The 20810-nt window shown below is 42.2% G+C and overlaps 2 protein-coding genes across 2 annotated transcripts in view; one reads left to right on the top strand and one right to left on the bottom strand.

The window, feature by feature from the left end:
- LOC144111483 (receptor-type tyrosine-protein phosphatase epsilon-like) overlaps positions 1–10485 on the top strand; it is a 102633-nt gene extending 92148 nt beyond the window's left edge. Inside the window, exon 25 of the mRNA XM_077644795.1 lies at positions 8541–10485. Within this exon, the coding sequence (XP_077500921.1) occupies positions 8541–8615 (75 nt within the window). The 3' untranslated portion in view covers positions 8616–10485. The remainder of the gene's footprint in view (positions 1–8540) is intronic.
- Positions 10486–16352: 5867 nt separating this feature from the next.
- LOC144109491 (receptor-type tyrosine-protein phosphatase T-like) overlaps positions 16353–20810 on the bottom strand; it is a 190273-nt gene continuing 185815 nt past the window's right edge. Inside the window, 1 exon segment of the mRNA XM_077642312.1 lies at positions 16353–16544. Coding sequence (XP_077498438.1) covers positions 16470–16544 — 75 coding nt within the window. The 3' untranslated portion in view covers positions 16353–16469.

The raw sequence follows: 20810 nt of genomic DNA, 5'->3' as shown, positions 1-20810 counted from the left end.
CCAATCAGAGGTCCCCTACCACGTCTACGGTTGCCCTCCTCCTGGTTCGTTTCAATATTATTACCGTACGTTAGGTTGCTAACCAGTCCAGAAGAGCGAAATGAAGAAGCATTCAAGGAATGTCAATGTTTTACTACATTGTTCGACTACATAGGCATTTATTTTTGAGAAAAATATGAAAATATATATTGGCATGATCACCAATTTCACTCGTCGTGCTTTGTGTTATGATGCGAATGGATTATTTCTGCCCGCATCGGTTGGAATGAAGATAAGATTGAATATCAAACCTCATGATTAAACACTGCATGTAAATGTCAGTTAACCAATGCAGTACGAAGGGCGTGCACTATACATTTTATCTCAAAAGTAGCCGCGTGCAGTTAACAAGGCAGACTGGCTACGTAACAATTACCAAAGACCGAAATGCTCTGAAACAGTTTTTGCGGCTTCATTGGGTCCGCAAAAAGCAGAAAATACGTGGCGGCGACGTCGCTCGATGAAAGCTTTTTTCAGTCTATTCCTCCTGATTAGGAAGCGTTAGGAAAAGAAAACTAGTCAGCTATTGCGTAGTTAAACAAAGCTGTCCTGTTGCAGAAAGATTACATTTAAACAGAATGAAAATGCCAGCAAAAACACCTGGTAAAAAAGAACAAAGCACTAGAAAAAACATGCTTAGTAAGACACCATTCACATAGTGACACACATCATGAAGAACCCGAGTCAAACAGCATGAGACACCACGACAAAGAAACAGCCCACATTGAGAAGCAAACAAAACCGCCATCAAAGTACTTTCATCACCGCAATCTGCACTGTCATCACCAGCAGCCCAACCAACACTAAACCTCCTCAAAATCTCCCATAAATATCCCATCAGGACATTTGGAATGTCCCCAGGAGGTTCTCGTTTTTCCCGCAGACGTCCAAAAAACGTCCCCACAACTAGCCGTGTCCAAAAAGTTGTGTGTCCCAGTTACAGCCCGAAAAGGTTAATGCTAGATTTCTCGGCTCTGGCTCAATAAAATTATTTCTTCTTTTTTATGGAGACTTCAGGCATTTAAGCGCAAATATGTGCCAAATTTCAGGCACATGCTTACGTTACAGGTGGTGTAATACATCTGTCAACTCGCGTGAATGATTGCTGGCTAGGCCATTCAGACTTACCTGTTTACATGAATTTGCTTTAACGAGGTGAAAATTTCGGCTGGTTGGTGCATGATCATGTGACGGGAGCAGCGCAGCACGAGACAAAGAGAGAGGCGGGACACGACGCTGAATAACAACTAGATTTTTAATGCACGTTCGTCGAATATATATATATATATATATATATATATATATATATATATATATATATATATATATATATATATATATATATATATATATATATATATATATATATATATATGTCGCTCGTATAAGAAGGAAAAGAAAGAAGCATGAAAAACGCATAAGATGTACACATGGTGAAATATTAAGACATCGCACGCAGATAATAAATTTCTCTGTCACGAAGCGCTATTGAAGATATGCAGACGCATATGTCGCTCTTTGGTCAGATGTTGAAGGCTTCTTCAATCGCCCTGGTCTGGTGATCAAAATACGACGGGATGACCATTTGACCATTGTGTTGATAAGCTGCGGAGCGCATTCATGCTCTCTGCAATGTTTTGCTAATTCACTGCTGATGGCGCCCTTTAGGGATCTTTTGTGCTCTCGAAGCCGTTTATTCAGACAGCGCCCTGTTTGACCAATGTACGTGCGTCCGCATGACAGAGGTATTTCATAAACCCCGCTTTTCAAACATTTCACATGTTTTTTCAGGTGTTTTTTTTCTTGCATTGATTCTTTTCTTTGCTCGCTGTTGACTTTGGCGCACAGGCTCCTTAGCTTGTTGGGTGCTGACATGAGCACGTTTACACAAGCTCTTGCTCTTACCTTTTTGAGACTGGGAAATGCCAGTAATGTGAGGAATGACCGCGTACGGCTTCCTTTATTCTGATGTGGTTTTGGCATATTTTCTGCCTCTAAGTGCTTGCAGAATCCCTTCTGCGACACTGGATAGCAGTCTCGTCAGGCAACCTGCTGCTTTCAGCCGACTGTTCTGGGTATCAAAATTGCCTTGAACCTCATGATGACAGAATCTCGTCAATGTGGCTCTCATTGCTGTTTTTGTTTCTACCCCCGCTTGATGATCTTGGAGTGCGCAGATGTGTAGGGGAGCAGTCCCTTCTAGCTTCGTGGTCCGTACCACCAGCATATGTGAGCGGATAGAAAGGCTAGCGTCAAGTCAAGAAATCGCATAACGATGTTTTCTGGGAGTTCACTTGTTATTTCTAGTTCTTCTAGTCCTTAGCAAAAGTAGCTATGAGAGCTGCATTGACAAGATCCTGTCATCATGAAGTTCGAGGCAGTTTTGACGCCCAGACAGTCGGCTGAAAGCAGCAGTTTACCCGACGAGACTGCTATCCAGTGTCGCAGAAGGGATTCTGCAAGCACTTAGAGGCAGAAAATATGTCACAACTACATCAGAAGAAAGGAAGCCGTACGCGGTCTTTTCTTACATTAATGGCATTTCCCACAGTCTCAAAAAGGTAGGCGCAAGAGCTGCTGTAAATGTGCTCGTGTCAGCACCCAACAAATTAAGAAGCCTGTGCGCCAAATTCAACAGTGAGCAAAGAAAAATCAATGCAAGAAAAAGCACCGGGAAAAAAACAAGTGAAATGTGTGAAAAGCGGAGTTTGGGAAATACCTCTTTCATGCGGACGCACCTACATTGGTCAAACAGGGCACTGTTTGAATGATTGGCTTTGAGAGCACAAAATATATCTAAAGGGCGCCATCAGCAATGAATTAGCAAAACATTGCAGAGAGCAAGAATGCGCTCCGCAGCTTATCATCATCATCATCATCATCATCATTTATTGAACCCTTAAAGATCCCGTCTGGGACATTACATAAGGGGGGGGGGGAAGACAGTGATGTGAAACGGTCACACAAAGGCATGTAAGCATAAAAAAACATAACAAGAATAACAAGAATAACAAGTTTGACGTGAAATTAGCGTCAGGTGATTCAAATAGAACAGAATATACATGGCAAAGCAGTAGTATATAAATTACACATTAAAAAGTACGGAAATTAAATAAGTGGGAAAACACTTGTGGGGGGGGGGGGGGGTCACAATAACACAAGCAGTTCAAATTGCACGCAGAGCATCGCGAGGGATGTAGCTATAGTTGGATCAAGTGGTCTGTTATTAGCTGCCTAAATCTGGTGGGATTAGTTTCGATGACAACGGTTTCAGGAAGATAGTTCCATTCCTCTATGGCGATGGGAAGGAAAGATTTGTTGAAAGCGTTGGATGAACCATGCAACCGCATGCACAATGGTCATCCCGTCGTATTTTGATCAACGGACCAGGGAGATTGAAAAAGCCTTCAACATCGGGCAAAAGAGCAACGTATATGCGTCAGCATACTTTCGATAGCGTTTCGTGACAGCGAAATTGATTATCTGCATGCGTTGTCCCAATCTTTTACCACGTGTACACCTTATGCGTTTGTCATGCTTCGGTCCTTTCCTTATTGCACGAGCGAGATGTACATATTCGATCGAACGTGGATTAAAACTCTGTTAGTCAGCCTTGATTCCTGCCTATCTCTTCTTTGTTTCGTGCTGCGCTGCTCCCGCCACAAGAACATGAAATGTGCTAGAATTTTACACACAAAGGAAATATTAATTCAAAAAGTCGCCCGATCTCGCCCATATAACAGGAAATGGCAGCGCAATACAGATGTAATTTGTTTATTAGATGTGCTCTCTGCATTTTAATCAATACAAACAGGATATGCTTATGTATGCACCATTTAACACACAATGTACGGAGCACTACGACACCAGCAAATAATATTGGCCAACATTTTCTCCAGCTCTGAAAAATTAGAAAAAAAATGAAGAAATAAAAACATAATAAAGGTTGAAAGTTGATGCACCTTAAGCAAACATTCTAAAGCGTGTAAAAGCATAAATACACACTCAAAATCAAACGCATGTAAAGAGCAACCTGAGTGCCAAAAGAAGAGACGATATGGGCGTACGATACAGAGACGCGGTTTCAGGTTACAGATATTCCGCAGGGTGAAACCTCCCTCTCGCTTTTCCTCTCGCACGAGCCTCGGAGTAAGCTTGAGCGTGTTATCAAAACAGGAAAGAAATTAATTCTTCGAGGCGAAAATAAAAAACGAGCATACACCACATACCTTGAAGACGTTGCCAACAGAAACCCGGGGATGAAATAAAATGCTGCAACTATGTATATGAGTTCACCGCAGCCTTCTGTCCGGCGCCTTCTCACGGCACAGTGAACGCTCAAACATAGGCGTTACATCCTCTTTACCCCCCGTTTAATTTTCTTGTGACTAAGTGTGGAGATAAGACTGCTTGGAGCCGGATGAAAAGGGGGGATGTCTTGAGGTAGGAGCCCTGGCGTGCCGCACCCATGGTACAGCAGGCCGCGCGTGCGGCACAATACGCCGTGGGAGGCGAGATCAAGGTGATCAAGGCACAAGTAATCCGGCGGAGGTGGGTTGGGAGTCAGCGACGCGAACACAACACATACTATACCGCTGCGACAGGACGGCTATGTAGGTAGAGCATGTTAGTCCATGGGCACTCGCAGCAAGAGTCTGGTGGGCCTCCGAAGATCTATCCCGCCTATGACCGCAGTGGACGCGTCCACGCTTCCACCAACAACACGCCACAGTCGTCGGAGGCGCTGAGGAATGCAGAGTGCGTGCTAGGAGTCGCCCATTGCCTTGAAATCCGCTGCCGCGAACGACACCTGGAAGAGCGCCATTATGCTGTAAGACCGTGAAGCTGCGCAAAAACTAGCGATGCGCAGCGCGCCGCTGCATCAGTCCCAAAAGGAATTGTGTGGGCACGCAGAGGTGCGCGGGAAAGCTGCCGTGAATCCGTAGCTACGCAGTTCTCGACAGCCCTGTGATGAGAGCAAAAGCTGCCGCGCGCTGGGGCATGCGCGCGAGCGTCTAGGGGCTGCGCGAATACGTGTGCGCAAGATGGCTTCCGTCCAGCGACGAAGCCGGGCGAGCGACGGGAGGCCCATTACTGCTCCTCTGCTAGACAGCGGCGCAACGAGGACTGCTGGTAGTTGGAGATGCCTGCAGGGACCGCCGCACCGTGCTGAAGTTGGAAACACTATAGAAGACGGGCACGTTGGTGACTGCCGCTCCCGGCGATGCGATGAAAACGCAGACTGCCGCTCAGACGCAGACGCAGACGCAGACTCAGTACTTCCGCATGCATCTTTAAATGAAAAACTTAGAAAAATAGCTGGCAAACTACTGCACGTATAGAAAAAAAATCGACGCATTTGTTAGATTCGTCCCATTCTCAGTATTCGTTCGCGACAAATGGAATGTCATTCGTTGCTGATCGCAGAAAATGTGAAAGCTGAGAAAATCATCCTTAAGTTTATTCTCTCGTTTATAGCCTCGTAGCTTTTCCTCTTGGTCAATGAAATACAGCATAGAAATCAACAGAATCTCCGATCTCTCCTCTTTTTACTGATACTGAGAAGGTGGTGCTCTGTTGTCGGAAACCCACGGAATTCGCTTCGCGCCGGGCCATAAAAAGTGCTGTTACCTCAGACCTTTCCGCGACCACACATCCAAAAAATGTATCCTATAAATTTCTACTTTATACCTTGTTATAATTATTGTCACAACACAGATGAAAACCTAAGGGCTAGAGAAAACAATAATTTAAGAAATCGAAAATTTTTCTAAACTTACCAAATTAACAAGAGGAGAAGTCGGACTGCCAGGTTCCGGTGGCGAAAAACAGTGCTTATGTTAGAAAGAGGAAACTGGGGACACGACGCTGTACTAATTTTCCCTCAGCGCTGCATGTGTGTCAACAGATGGTAAGCGCAACACCAGCATTTCCCCTCACTACTGTCCCGAAGTAATTCATTCTGGCTAATACAGAGTGTCGAAAATTGGTTATTTTGCTCAATGTCTAGTGTACAAACCAATGGCAGCGTCTACAAGCCTTAAAACCCGCGCTCAACTTCTCTCCGCGACGCCATTCCCTGGCCTCTTGCCTACCACGAGCCAGCTAGCGACTGCAGCACCACCTCGTTTGTTTGCAAACATGCAGGAGGTCTCTAGAGTAAAGGAGAAGTATCATTCTCACCTCTGAGAACCTTGATGACTTTAGAGCTATCATAAGTGCCAGATTCTGACGCTTAAAAGCAGACCCTGTGGCCTGGAATAATTCTTTACCAACCCTGTACAATCGCTTGGCAGTTCTAACCATTTGCTGCCTATCAGAAACGGTGCTTTCCCTTCAAGACTGTTGAAAGTGACTTTAGTTATGAAAACATTAAAATTTAGAGCCGCTGTTATGCTCTGCCGGCCTGGGTCCTTCTCATGCTTTGCTTTTACCCGCCTGAGTTACTTATCAAGGCTCTGTCACAAGCGAATTGGATATTACATAGGTAATTTTCCTTAACTGATATCGCTAACCCTTTGAAGTACATTTCTCGGAATATAGCCTGAAAACACGCAGTGAGTTGTACCAAAGACATCATGTCCCCTCTCATGACACACTTTCTTACTAGACTTTTGTTACATTGTCTACTAAGAATCACGGTGGCTTCGAAACCGCTATAGGCGCGTTCCAGTAATATTTCGTGTGCCTCTTTTACGCCCTGGTTCCGTAATGCCTGCATGACTCCTGTGGCTTCGACTACGTAGAAGGTTGCGCTCAGTCTACGAGCTTAATGCGTTAGAAAATACCTTCTAGGCAACGTACAGCAAGGTCTTCGATCAGTAATTTTTATATGCTTATCATTCTGTTCTAATGGAATAACGTAATGTTCGCGGTCTTCAAGGTTTCGTTACGTTTGAGGCCATAATGCATTGCGTCTAAAGGGTGCCAAGTCCTGCTAGCGCAATCTCCCCACGGTCCTTCAACAAATCCGCAGTTACCTGATCGTCACGAGCAGCTTGCGCCTTTTGCATTGCATATTAGTCGTTCCTTACTCCTTTCGTTGTAGGCGCGATTTCCCATTATTCCACATAACTGACTTAATCATTAGTATCACGTATAGCCCGGCTACTGTAGAGATGTGAGACAAATATTTTCTCGATTTTTTGTCATGTATATTGGTAACAATAATGCCCTCCCTGTCGCTAGCGGCGTAGACGTGATTGTTTGAAATTAATTAAATTCATCTTCATTGACTGTAGGCTGCCTCCAGTCTTTAGTAATGAATAATTAAAATTCCTTATGTTGGTTACCTTGCGCTCATTGATCAGGTTTCGCAATTCTGCAAGCTCTAGTGCAGCTAATGGGCAAGGGTCTGGCATACTTTGGCGTTTCTTAATCTGGTGTTTGTTCTGCTGAGAGCGTTTGTCAGTATCCTATATAGCTAGCCTGCTCCTTATTCCTTCTACTGGGCACTTCGTAATATTTGGGAGATTATTATTCATGTCGTCTACATTAAGGTCACAGTAACTTGTTTAAGCGTATTAGGTTTCTTGAGCGAATTCCTCAATATATATGCTCTCCCCCTAACAGCAATCACGTTGGTGCTCTTCTTCCTTAGTAGTTTTCTCGATTCGCTGTTCAAATTTAGGCTAACTCGATACCTCACATTCTTATGCTCACCACATCTCATCTTGCCCTATAATCTGCACTGTAAAACAAGACATACTGAAAAGTCATGTAACAAGGAGTAAACCAGGTGCCCTGAAAATGTTAGAAGTGCAGAAAACCCTAATCACACATCACGCTTCGGCCACTCGAGTGGATAAAGTTTTCTGGACGGGATTCAGAAAAGATTAAGTGCCGTCAGCCAAGAAAAAGCTTGGGTTGCAGCACAGGAAACGGCGAACAGGCAAAATTTAGGTTTGGTGTGAATAACGCACTGCCCCACCAACAAGCCCACTTTGCTGCCTTGCTTACGAAAATTCAGGTGTTTCAGGCTGTCGCAGGAGCTCCGACATGTCGAGAACATTGATGTTGTCCTTTTGATGTGACAGAATCAATTTACGTTATCTTCCTCAACTTTAGTAGCTCCCAGCATACCTGCTGAGTCTTCAATGCCAATATCTGCTTAAACTATTAGGGTTCGCGCGGATGCTTCATAAGCGCGCCTGAGACGTTGTCTGCAACAGTAAGCTGCTAAGCTGCTACCCTTTTTTAAGAATGACTCTGAGTCCTTCCCATCACTTGGAGCTAGGCTATTTCCGACAACCTTAAAGGGGATCGCATTACGCTCTATAGACGTGGTAGACTGATGTCCTGCGCAATTCACGACACTCCGACATGCACCGCCATTGTATTTATTGATGTATAAAGGCGTTTTGTGATATGGCTACTAGCTGTGATTTCAGGTATAATTGATAACTTAGGACAACTTCGCGACATGCCTGCATACTAGCTGCATAAATGGACGTGAGTACCTGAAAAATTGGTTGACTAATTTCTTGTGTTTTATTTTACAGGAACAGTACTCCTTCTGCTACGAAGTCGCGCACACGTTTGTGGAGTCCTTCCATGGCTACGCGAACTTCGCCTGAGGATGAGTTCAAGGACAGCATTTATCACCGTGCATGAACTTGTCATTCCAATAAGGGGAACAATGTTTCCATGTTTTCTGCTGGCAATGTTCGCGTCTTGACAGTTGACTTGGAGAGAGGCCTATTCCAAGTGAAAAACGAAGAGGACTGCAATGTAAAGGCTCCAACTAGTTGTGCGTTATCGAGATTGTTGGTGCCATTTTTTTTGGCATGTGAAATGCCGTTGTATGTAATGCCACTCTGCACCTCGTATTATTCCATGTATGTATGCACCTCGTATTCCATTAATGTGTGCACCTCGTACTATTCCATGCATTGTACCCTCGAATTTTTCGTTGTGACCTAGGTGCTGCTTATCTCCACTTAGTACTGCCAATGCAGGAGGCCTGTGGCCCTGTCAAGCTGCCTTCTGGCAGCTTTTTCTGCAGGCCTCCTACATCATGTACAGTAATGTAAGTAAAGTCCTATTCAATTCTATTCTCTTAAAGTTTTCAGTTCTATCTAGTTCGTGGTAGAAAAGTGTATGATTCTTTTCTGAAGCTGAATGCATCGCTTCGTCAGTTCAGTGTTGAACGCGTGAATATAACCTAGAGTTTTTGCAACTAACCACTTGAAAATTGACAGCAGGAACCTCTATCGATAACACAGCCGACTGCTTTGTTCCAGCGAGAATAAGAAGGTGTGGCGGGTCTTTTTAGCATGACCTAGAATCATCGATCTCAATTAATCACTCATACGCATCACTATCGGCAAATTATTTATTCAGTTATAATTATTTTCATTAGTTGCTACTATCAAATAGAGTATTATCCAGCATCAACTTATTTGACACGACCTCCAGGGCAAATCAGGAGGAAGTATTTATAAGTTCCTGCTAATTCTTAGTACGCTTCAATGTCTAAAGGTTGTGACCAAGCTATTACCAAAGTAGAGTGCAGCACGATAGTTTTGAAGCTTTTCAGTCGTTACTTTCTTAACGCGAAAGAAATCCTTGGCATTCATTCCTGATTCGTGTCAAGATTTTGTGCCTCGATCATTAATTCCTTGCTCCTAGGGCACTTGGATGTCAGTGTCGCTTTTAAACTACGGTCCAAAATACAACGACGCATAGCAGCAGCATTAAACGATTTTTCGCCTTCAATACGCGCTCTTATCTGTAAATATACTTTGGTGTAGCTGAATTAAGCTCCTGCTCCAAAATGGAATGCTCGCCACAGTGGCTTAGTGGATCAGGCTCTCAGCTGCTGTTCTGGAGGACCCCGTTCAATCCTGGCCACTGCAGCCGCGTTTCGATGAGGGAGAAAAAAAGCCTGGAAGGCGCTTAACATATCCCGAAGAGTGCAAAGCGGTAGCAATAGATGTTCCTCCCCCAAAAGAACTCCACCTTTTTCATAAATCATGAATCACGGAGAATTCTCATGCCGCTCAGGCTATGGTCTGCAGTTAAGCGATGCTTCACTGCACCACTGCAACAGGACCTCTAAATACAATCGCATTAAAATGCGCCGGTTTGCTGAGCAACACCATGGTCCGGATTCTGGCGTCGTTGACTTTGCCCAACCAATTGGATTTTGGGGCGAATCAGGAGATGTCTCTGTAATCTCTCTTGAGAGTCTTTCTGTGCCTCTAGCAGTCCCCACCTATCCATGAATATTTCGGACATGATAAGTCGAAAAATTCTGAAATAAATTTCACGATACCGTCCTACACTCCAGAAAAGAATAAGCCTTTTGGGAGTAAAAACACAGTAAGCTGTCCTATAGAGCACACCCTTTTATGAAAGTATGTCCGCTAGAGGACAGTTTACTGCCAGTTTACTTAGCTTAGAGTGTGAGATATCGCGTGATAAATAAAATCTATCATCTTCAGATCCTTTTTTGTATCTTGTTGGTACTCCAGCTTTATTGAGGTCACCACTTTTTAAAAAAAAGTCTCCCACGAACAATTTCTACCCGCCAAAAGGAACCTCTAATTTCAAGCTAAAGTTTAAATGAACGATGTTATTTTACTGCGGGTATGTAAACTTAAGAAAAACTACCACAATGTTTGTGAAGCTTTTATAATGAATAATATAAATAAGCGGTCGAGAGACCATGTACTCACTTATTCTCTTTATAAATTATTATTCTGGCAAATCTTACTACAGGAGCAGGCGTTCAAAAATTTAGGCACTGTCAATATTGTGATGTAGAGCGTACCTTATATTTTTGCAGGCTACACTGCAAACCTAATATTAATGTCAGTTGAGAACAATTTGCACAATAAGCTGTTACCTTTGGTTTCACCACCACTTGCAAGATTCCCCCCCCCCCCCAAATTATGCTGTACCCTTGATATTTATAGCTCGCGAGGGATCGAATTAACTTGCGCATCAGCCTGGGATGGGGGTGGGAGAGCGGGGTTGCAGGGCAACAGACTTAGTGGTGCGGTATTATATCGTTCTTGGGCTCGGAGGCTGCAGGTGCGGCACATGTACGCCATGGCGATTCTCGGCGTGTCTCCGCCTCGTGCAGGACAAAGTGATGAGGCGGGCAGAGCACGTTACCGCTCTATTTGGCTTCGAGAGGCGGTAAGCTTGAGGAAGTATTGTCGCTTGAATGCGCAATAGACTGTCGCAGAACAAAGTACGCGAGGGTCCGCGGATAAAAAATGAGCTATGTCATGGAATGGACGAAATGCACCAGTTTTAATTATTGGCCCCATGATTGTCGTTATTGCACTGGTTCACTATTGACTTTTACTTTATTGTTTATTAGGCTCATACAGTGCACATTATCCGCCTAATCTTTATGGTTAAGTTAACGGATTCAGTCTCTATGCAAATAAACGTTAACCAATGCAATTTTAGAATAAGGCCGGTAAGGCTCGTAAATATATATTAGGAAACTTTTTGCAACAGGCCGCGAAAGCATGAAAGCAATCTGCTGTGATTCAGTCCGCTTAGAGCATACTTAAAGCGGAAGGTTACGCAGTATGCATACTGCAGCTCTGAAGGATAAAACTGTAGCAGACAATCTGCCATAACTCTTCAGGAACGCAACGCAAAAAAAAGGAAATGTAAAATCATTGAAACAAATGCGTTTTTTCTTGTTAGTTCGCACCCTTTGTGGCAGTAAACAGCTTTATTTCGCAATGCAAATAAAAACCCTTGCGATATCTCGGTCGGAAATGCGAAAACACGTTTCATTGGCAGCGTGAACACTTGAAGCAACAGCAGTGTCCTTAAGACCTCATTTAGAAGTTCTAGCCCTTTGCGCACTTGTTATTGAGGCCTTGCTTCTGTTTCGATTCACCGGCGGATGTCTAATTTATCCGGTTGATTAACCATAATAATGTTCCTGCACCCTAAAAACTACGAATACCTTATGGGAAGAAACAATATATTGATAGCACTTCAAATCAATATGCTATAAGAGGCAGTGAAGCTGTCAGTTTTTTTAGAACAACAGCCGTTTTATATATATATATATATATATATATATATATATATATATATATATATATATATATATATATATATATATATATATATATATATATATATATATATATATATATATATTCATATATATATACATATATATATATATATATATATATATATATATATATATATATATATATATATATATATATATTCATTTATTTACAGAATACTGCAGGCCTTTCTGGGCTCTAGCAGGAGGGGCAAAACAGTGCAACACGAATGTATATAAAAACACACTGAAAGAAATTTCGAAACCCAAAAGCCAAATAACTTTGATGGAGCCAATCTTCTATTTCTTCAATGGACTCTATGTCACGTAGTTCTGTTAAATGTAAAGCATTCCTTTCAGTTATGGTGCGAAGGAAGAATGAGGATCTGTATAGGTTAGTTCTGGCGGTGAATGGATTTAGTGAATCATAGCGGCGATGTCTTGTTGGCCATGGAGCGGAAAATGGCTTAACATAGGCATCCGGGCAACTTGTTATGTTTTAGAAGGAAAAGAAAGAATAAAGGCAAGACGATATAGCTGTTCTTACCTAAAATGTGACTTTCGTTTTTGAAAAGCCAACTGCTAACTGTGATTTTTGTTGTCAGGTTTAGTTTTAAAAGATTGCAAGGGCTAATTTCTAGTTTCAAGACTTTTTCTTAGAGAAACAACGCAACAGCACGAAGCCAAAAGGACACATACGGGACGAAAAAGCGGTGATGCGTTGTATTGAAGACTTTGTGGTTAATTTCCAGCAGTGGCTTCAATGAAATGAATTGCTGTCATGACTTGAATGCAGGATAGGAACGTTGTGGATGATAAAAGCCTCGGCACGGCATATTCCTGAAATGTGTCCCTGCCGACACATCCGTAAGATTTCCGTTGGCAGCGTCAAGCAGTGACCAGTTTACCTGCGTTTTGAAATCATTGTGAATAGTGCAGATATAATGTAGGTTCTGTTGCATTTAACACTAAATCTACTTTCACACTTAAGATCAGTGTTCTTAAACTAAAAAAAATATCGTTGCATAATAACCACCTTCGTGGGCGAGGAGTACATACTGGTGAGATGGTTTGTCAGTAATATAGTCCTAGCAATGCATGCATCTAAGCTTTAAACACACATAATGAGCGCCCTGCAACAACGCAGGCGCTGAAATCAAACTGCTTTATTGAGCGTTCACCGTATGAACCAATTTACACGCTTGTTCTGCAGAACGAGGTAAAATAAAAGTGAGAAATGAATCGGCAGAATCACAAACGCCCAGTAAAAATGCCGTCTTTGTTTTACAGTGAAGGAGAGTTTTCCTCCCACATTTTGACGCAATTTCTGTAATAAAACTGAGTTCAGTCGCCTCATTTCTTTTCATTCTTTTCGAGTGGTCAGAGTTTATTTCGGTCAAGTTTGCAAGGGAAAATGTAATTAGCATTGCAGAGCCGAGAAAGTGCACCCTCCGTCGGGTGGCAACACGCTTTTCTTCCGCTCCCTATCGTTCCATCTTTCAGCCAGATGTGCAGTGCCTACTCGCTGGTAGCTTCAATGGATCTGACCAAAATCATTTCGTGCAGATTCCGTGGACAGTGTGTCCCTCTCTAGAGACATTACTTTCGGGTTTCTTTTCTGGGCTGCAGGCAAAGTTCAGATTTTGTGTATCGGACACGAAATGTATACATGCCTGATTAGTAAGTGCCTGATGTGGGGGCATTCCATTAAAGCAACGGGTACGAATGTTTCGCTTCAATCGAGTGCATCACATATATTCTTTAAGGAAAGAAAGTGTGTTCCGAACCGGACATGAGGAGGGAAGGAGAGAAGACCGGATGAGCACGTGTCCCGACTGCAGACTTCCGTAAGTTATGCGCAAAGCCGCGTTGGACTATCCTAATGAATTTGCAGACATGGCACGTGTGTGCCTTTCTTCTTTCCGAGATATGGCTTTCATGATTTTTCTGCAAGATTTTAAAGTTCTGTTCAGTGACAAAGTGCGCCTTGAGAAAATGACATAACATCAGCCAGGCCCTTCATAAAAAAAAAAAACCTCTAGGGTTGCCAACTTATAGGTACTGCAGTAACCATTGTTAGTGTTATGCTACGGGCGTTCTATTGTTTAGTAGCGCTTATCTCCCGTTCTTCCACTGTGCGAAATTTTGCAAAAAATAGCATGAAATTTCGGCTGTCATGATGAAGCACTGATTGTTACGTTAACGAGAACCGATCCTTGAATGCACAACGACGAGAGTATTTGGATCCCATTGACTGAAGGCAAAAGACACAAGTATTTCAATGCGGATAATATTCACAGTACAAGTGACAACGATGGTCGCTCTCACGTTTCTTCCTTTATTTTGTTAGAAAGAGTGGCGTCGATGAACAAGCTATATTTTCTGCCGGTTCTTGTAGCTACCTTCTTGTAGCGATTTGGGTTGGAGTGATCATATAAACTACATTAGACTAAAAATGGCCAGATCTATTTATGTTATTTATCGTGTTAGACATCTCCTCCCATTACAAGTTAAAAAACAGTTATATTTTGCCCTTGTTCATTCTCACCTGGTGTATTGCAACCTAGTCTGGGGTACATGCAACAAAACTGATTCATACAAATTGCTTTCTCTCCAGAAAAGAGCTCTACGTTTATTAAGTTCAAGTTCATCTGTTGAAGCAAATCTTTTTGAAACATTTCATGTTCGCAATTTCTTTAATTCATACAATTTTAGTTTGGCTCTTCACATTTTTTATAAAGTCAAGCATGACTTTAGCTCTTTTTCTAATACTTATAATTCAAGAAACGTTGCGTATGGTCTACGTTCCGTTGCCCTATCTACTGCAAGACCCAGAACAAATTATGGTAAACAAACAACTGATTATCAAATTATAACATTGTGTAATGCCTACCAGTATCTTACTCAGATTGCTTTAGAAAGTTATAGTGTGTCTGCATTCAAGAAAAAACTGACGATTCTTTTCCCCCCCGGTTAAATTTCAGCTAATTCTGTATACTTGGTTTTTTTTTTTTGAGTGTGTGTTTGTGTTCTGTTTCCTTTATTATTTTTTTTTGAATGTGCATATTATGAAATGTTTCGTTTATTGTTAATTGATATTTATTATTGTCTATCATTAACTATTTTCTATTGTGATCATGTTTGCTCATTGTTTTTTATCTTTTGTCCATTCGGCCCCCGTTTTCCATGATGTGTGATCGGGGTGTAGGCCTTGTCAGGAGGTATGCTTGGTCAACCTCCTTTAGCCTCACCTCGAGGGCATATTGTATATAATATGGCCAAATAAACATACTACTACTACTACTACTACTACCTGCTTCGTGATATTCTCCGTTCTTTCTGAAATATTTCTTGGGCTGCAAACATAACTGGTCTCTAGGAAGTGGCCGACACCCAATTGGGTTCTCTTTTTAGTCTAAAATGAAATGAACAAATATTTTAGCAATGTACAAAATTGTGCCTGAAAACGTGCGTTCCTGTGAAACTCTATGCAGCGTTGCTATAGAAGCGTCACTAACTTCCAAGAGACAGTCAAACAAAAGTGAGGCACCAATTGACGCGAGCGACGGAGTACGGAAAGCTGCACCACCTAGAGGAATTCACAACCACTGTGCTGTCAACATGTCCACCGGCTCGCTTTTACATGGTTTACGCAAAAGTAGTGGCGCAAAAAGACCGAGACAACACACACAAGACAGGAATGGCGCCAATTTCCAACCTTTGTGGTCGTGTCTTGTGCGCGTTGTCTCTGTCTTTTCGTGCCAGTGCGCTTTTGCGTAAACCACGTCATGCTACAACCAACTAGCTCAAATGAAAGTCTTGCTGGATCGCTTTTATCGTAGATGAGGTTATGTACTCGTCCCAAAACAGAAGGCTACCAGCATTTGCGGTGGTCCGGAGCTTTCGGTCGCGCTCGTGGGCTCACGGTTCATAATAAACGATCCACGGACGCATGCTGTTTTCGTCAATGGCTGAGCAGAGAGGTTTCGATAAATGTTCAATTGCTATCAAATAATTTTCGAATGCAAGCACTAGTGAATTTGGTGTAACACGTAAGTCAATCACGCTTGTAGGATAACCTAAAGCGGATATTTAAGATACAAATCTTTTCTTGCCTCTGACACCTTTTGCACTTTTCACGTTCGCTGCTTTTTTCGACTAGAAACGTTTCCACTCTTGCACATTTCGCGCCTTTCAAAACTGCAACACAGCGGCTTCCCATTCTCTGTGGGCGACAAGGAAAACACACTGAGAGGGCCAGTAAAAAGAAACCTTTTCTTTATTCAAAACTGTCCGCAAGCGTCGATGTCTTCCGAACAAGTCTTTCAGTCCCTAGCAATACAAAACAAACATGATAAATAGCACATCGGAACCATCTTCACTCGAAGTTGGAGTAGGTGTCAAAGGTGTCCAGGAAGCTGAGCGCCAGGTCATAGCAAAATGCGTACTGTTCCTGCAAAATGTATTAAAAGAAAAAAAAGAGGGAACATAGTTTGTGGTAGCAGGTCACGATATGAGCAAAGGACTTCAGAAAAGTGTCAGACAGCGCCTAATTTCAATGTTTGTTATCCGGAAAAAGAGTTTAGTAAGGCTGAACAAAACGGCACCGATAAAAATACCTGTTCGCAATAAAATTAAAGAAAAAATACTTCGCCAACACACGTGCGCTTTAAAGCCATTCTGTTTAGTTTCAGGCAACGCGGTATGCGGCTGTGGAATAAGCCGCCACGCTGAAAGATGGTCAGCGAAGTCAGCAAACTTTTCAACACACAATCGCAATATTTATTGTAATATTACACAGAAAATATACACAAACTGTTTCAAACAAAGGCTGGAGACTTCCTGATATAAAGAAATTACAGATACACACACTAACGAGAACCCAAGTGCAGCTGATTTACTCCTCTTAAGCGTTACCACGCTTAAAAGAGGCAGTAAATGCCAATCACTCCATGGCCTAAATTAACGAAGGTGCATAGGGGAATTTCATTTCATTTCATTTATTGATCCCTTAAAGGCCCGAAGGCATTACATAAGAGGGGGCATATTGGTTTCCAACGGCGATGATGGGAACATGCATAACAATAAAAAGAACAAACATACAAACAAACATAAGAGGGGTTGTAGTCATATCAGGGTTTTCCAGCAAGTGATACATCATTTAACAAAGATATGTCAAGCAACACTCGCTACAAAAGAGCGCAGAAGTGATCAAGATTTATGTGAGGTGAATTTTTATTTTCTCGCGGAATGTTTTGTGATCAGTGCATGCAGTGATGTCGTTAGGCAGTGAATTCCATAGTGCTATTGCGTTGGGGAAAAATGAGTTGTTGTAAGCTGACGTGTGGCCACTGATGCGTGCTATCGGGTTACCGTGACTAAGCCGGGAGGACGTTCGTAGTGGGGCGGTTAATAGAGCGTACCGTGATCTTGTGTTATGATAAAATGTATGAAGTAAGCATAGGCGGGAAACGACGCGGCGTGATTCCAGTGTTGAGAGACGGAGGGATTGCTTGAGGGCGGTGACACTGGCTTCTCTTGAGTAACATGAAGTGATGAACCGAGCTGCACGATTTTGAATTGATTCCAATTCGATGGTGAGATACGATTGCCATGGGTGCCAGATGGATGATGCATACTCTAATTTTGGCCGCACAAATGTTTCATACGCGAGTTGTTTTATGTTAGGGGATGCAGATTTCAGATTCCTTCTCAGGTAGCCAAGTGTGTGTGAAGTGTCGGAGCAAATGGTTCTAATGTGGGTGACCCAAGAAAGTGTTGATGTGAGATGTACACCTAGATATTTGTAAGATTTTGCAACGGTTATAGGGACTGATGAAATGCTGTAAGTGTGATTCGTCAAGGTGTGTTTGTGAGTGAAGGACAACGATTTGCACTTAGTAAGATTTAAAGGCATCTGCCACTTTTCACACCATGATGCAATAACGTCAAGGTCCAGTTGAAAAGTGAGGTTATCGGTTGGGTTACTTATTGCATTATAGATGACACAATCGTCCGCAAAGAGTCGCAATTTGCATTGAATATTAGAGGGCAGGTCGTTGATGTATATTAAGAAGAGTAATGGTGATAACCCTGCCCCTTGAGGGACACCAGATGTTACATCTGTTAAGGGTGACTGGATGTTATTGGCGGATGTGAACTGCGAGCGTCCTTTTAGAAAATGTTCGAGCCAGCATATCAGATTAGCAGGAATTCCCAGGAACGAAAGTTTCGCAAGCAGATGGTTGTGAGGTACGCGATCAAATGCCTTCGAGAAGTCTAAGAAGATTGCATCTATTTGGAGGTTATCGTCTCGCACAGTTTCCGCCCTCGCCGTTAGATGACGTTCTACGTCACACTTGCGGTATTACAGGACGTGCTATGTCCACCGCTATGGACGAGGGTGGCGCTGGTGAACACTCTTAAGGTTCGTTTACACGCAAAACATAAATACCCACGAAAGCAGCACATTGGACAGCCGTCGCCGTAGCTCAGTTGGTAAGAGCACCGGACGCGATATTCGGAGGTCGTGAGTTCGGATCCCACCGGCGGCATGGTTGTTTTTTCTGCTGCTTTATAAGTAAATTTCTTTAAAAACTAATTGATTGGCACTAGATATAAAAAAATAGAAACATACCCCTATGCACCTTCGTTTCGGTGACTGTTGGCTTCTTTAATATGTTTGTCAAACGAGCCCCTCACTTCGTATGTTACGAACGTAGGTTGCGTTGGCTCCGCAGAATAAAGATTTAAGAGAAGTAGGCACTTCTACAAAGACACTTTTATTTATCAACGTTTCGACCGCGGTGCGGTCTTCTTCAGGAATGTAGTTTATATATATATATATATATATATATATATATATATATATATATATATATATATATATATATATATATATATATATATATATATATATATATATATATATATATATATATATATATATATATATATATATATATATAAACATTGAGTGACGTTTGCGCTTTATGGTCTTATTTCAAAGAAGTTGTTCACTTCTGCGAGCAGCATTATATTCCTTTGCGAAAAAAAACGCCTCAACCGAGAATATCCGTGGGTAACGCCAGAAATTATTCACCTGAAAAGAAAGAAAGGCGACCTTGTACACCTTATCAGTACGCTGCACGATAAAATTCGAAATGCTAAAACACGCTTCTTCTCGAAGACGCTGCCGTCCTTTATGAAGCATAACCCACACAAGTTTTGGCACTATCTTGCATGCGAGCAATCCACAGTTTCCGAAATAAAAACTCCAAGCGGTATCATTACTGACCCTGACACCATTGCTACGAATCTCAACTCCTTCTTTCAGTCGGTCTTCTCACGTAAGGCTTCGGGAACTTGCCTACAAGCATACTCCACCACTCACCCTATGCCTGAAATAAGCATAAGGGAGGATGGCATTCTCTGCTTACTGCGAAATCTAGACACAAGGAAATCTACGGGGATGGATGATATCTCAAACAGTTTTTCAAGTAGGTACGCATCATGTACGCATCAGAATATTCACTCTGTCAATGCAAACCATAACAATTCCGGATGACTGGCGCTGTGCTGAAATAGTTCCAATTCATAAGGGGGTCCCAACAACGAAATAAATAAATACTGGCCGGTCTCGCTAACAAGCTCTAGCTGTAAACTGCTAGAACATATTTACAAAGCACTTATTAACCACCTAGAAATTAATCATCTACTCTACAGTCGGCAATATGGCTTTCGATGCCGATTATCAACAACCACACAGTTGGCAGAGATAACTTACGATATCGCAAATGCCCTCAATGTAAGGAGTCAGTTAGATGCCATCTTCTTAGAATTTTCTAAGGCATTTGAATTAGTTCCTCATCAAGACTTACTTACAAAAGTCCAGGCTATAGGCATTGAAAATGACGTAATTTCATGGATTGACTGCTTTCTGAAAAACCGTAAACAATGTGTTAAACTGAAAAATTCTGTATCTGGCAACTTGGATGTTTATTCAGGAGTACCTCAGGGTTCAGTGCTTGCATTCTTGTTATTCTTAATATATATCAATGATATCCATTCATGCGTTGAGCGGGGGATACAAATCCGACTCTTCGCGGATGACTGCGTAGTGTATAAGGTATTAGATTCTGTAGAAGATCAGATCAAACTAAACGATTCTTTATCATCCATTCAAACTTGGTGCATTAATTGGGGAATGAAACTTAATGCCGTCAAAACAAATAGCTAGTTTTTACCAACAAAAAATGCCACTAGATTTTTCATACACTTTAAATAATGGCCCAGTCGTAAAAAGATATTCTGTAAAATACCTAGGGGTGACGCTATCAAGCAATCTGAGCTGGGAACAACATGTAAGTAGCATATGCAAGAAGGCCCAGGGAAAGTTGTGTTTCCTCAGAAGAAGATTACGCAATGCTCCTCCTGCTGTAAAACTTAAAGCATACAAACCCCTCGTGAGACCGTCCTTATAGTACGCTGATGTTATTTGGAGCCCCCACTAGAAATATTTAATGGGCAGATTAGAACGAATTCAGAACCTTGCAGTACGCTTTGTATACTCGAACTAATCCAGGAACTCCAGCATCTTTAATCTACTAAAGAAAGCTGATCTACACATCAAAGCTCAGCGTAGAGTGGTATCAAGACTGAAGTTCTTGTACCTACTTTATCACGGACACTTCAACATAAAAAAGAAGCATACCTCCAG

Source organism: Amblyomma americanum, chromosome 11 (assembly GCF_052857255.1).
Source record: "Amblyomma americanum isolate KBUSLIRL-KWMA chromosome 11, ASM5285725v1, whole genome shotgun sequence".
Classification (NCBI taxonomy): domain Eukaryota; kingdom Metazoa; phylum Arthropoda; class Arachnida; order Ixodida; family Ixodidae; genus Amblyomma; species Amblyomma americanum.
The sequence above is the reverse complement of the archived record's forward strand: the minus strand, read 5'-3'. Positions and strand labels throughout refer to the sequence as shown.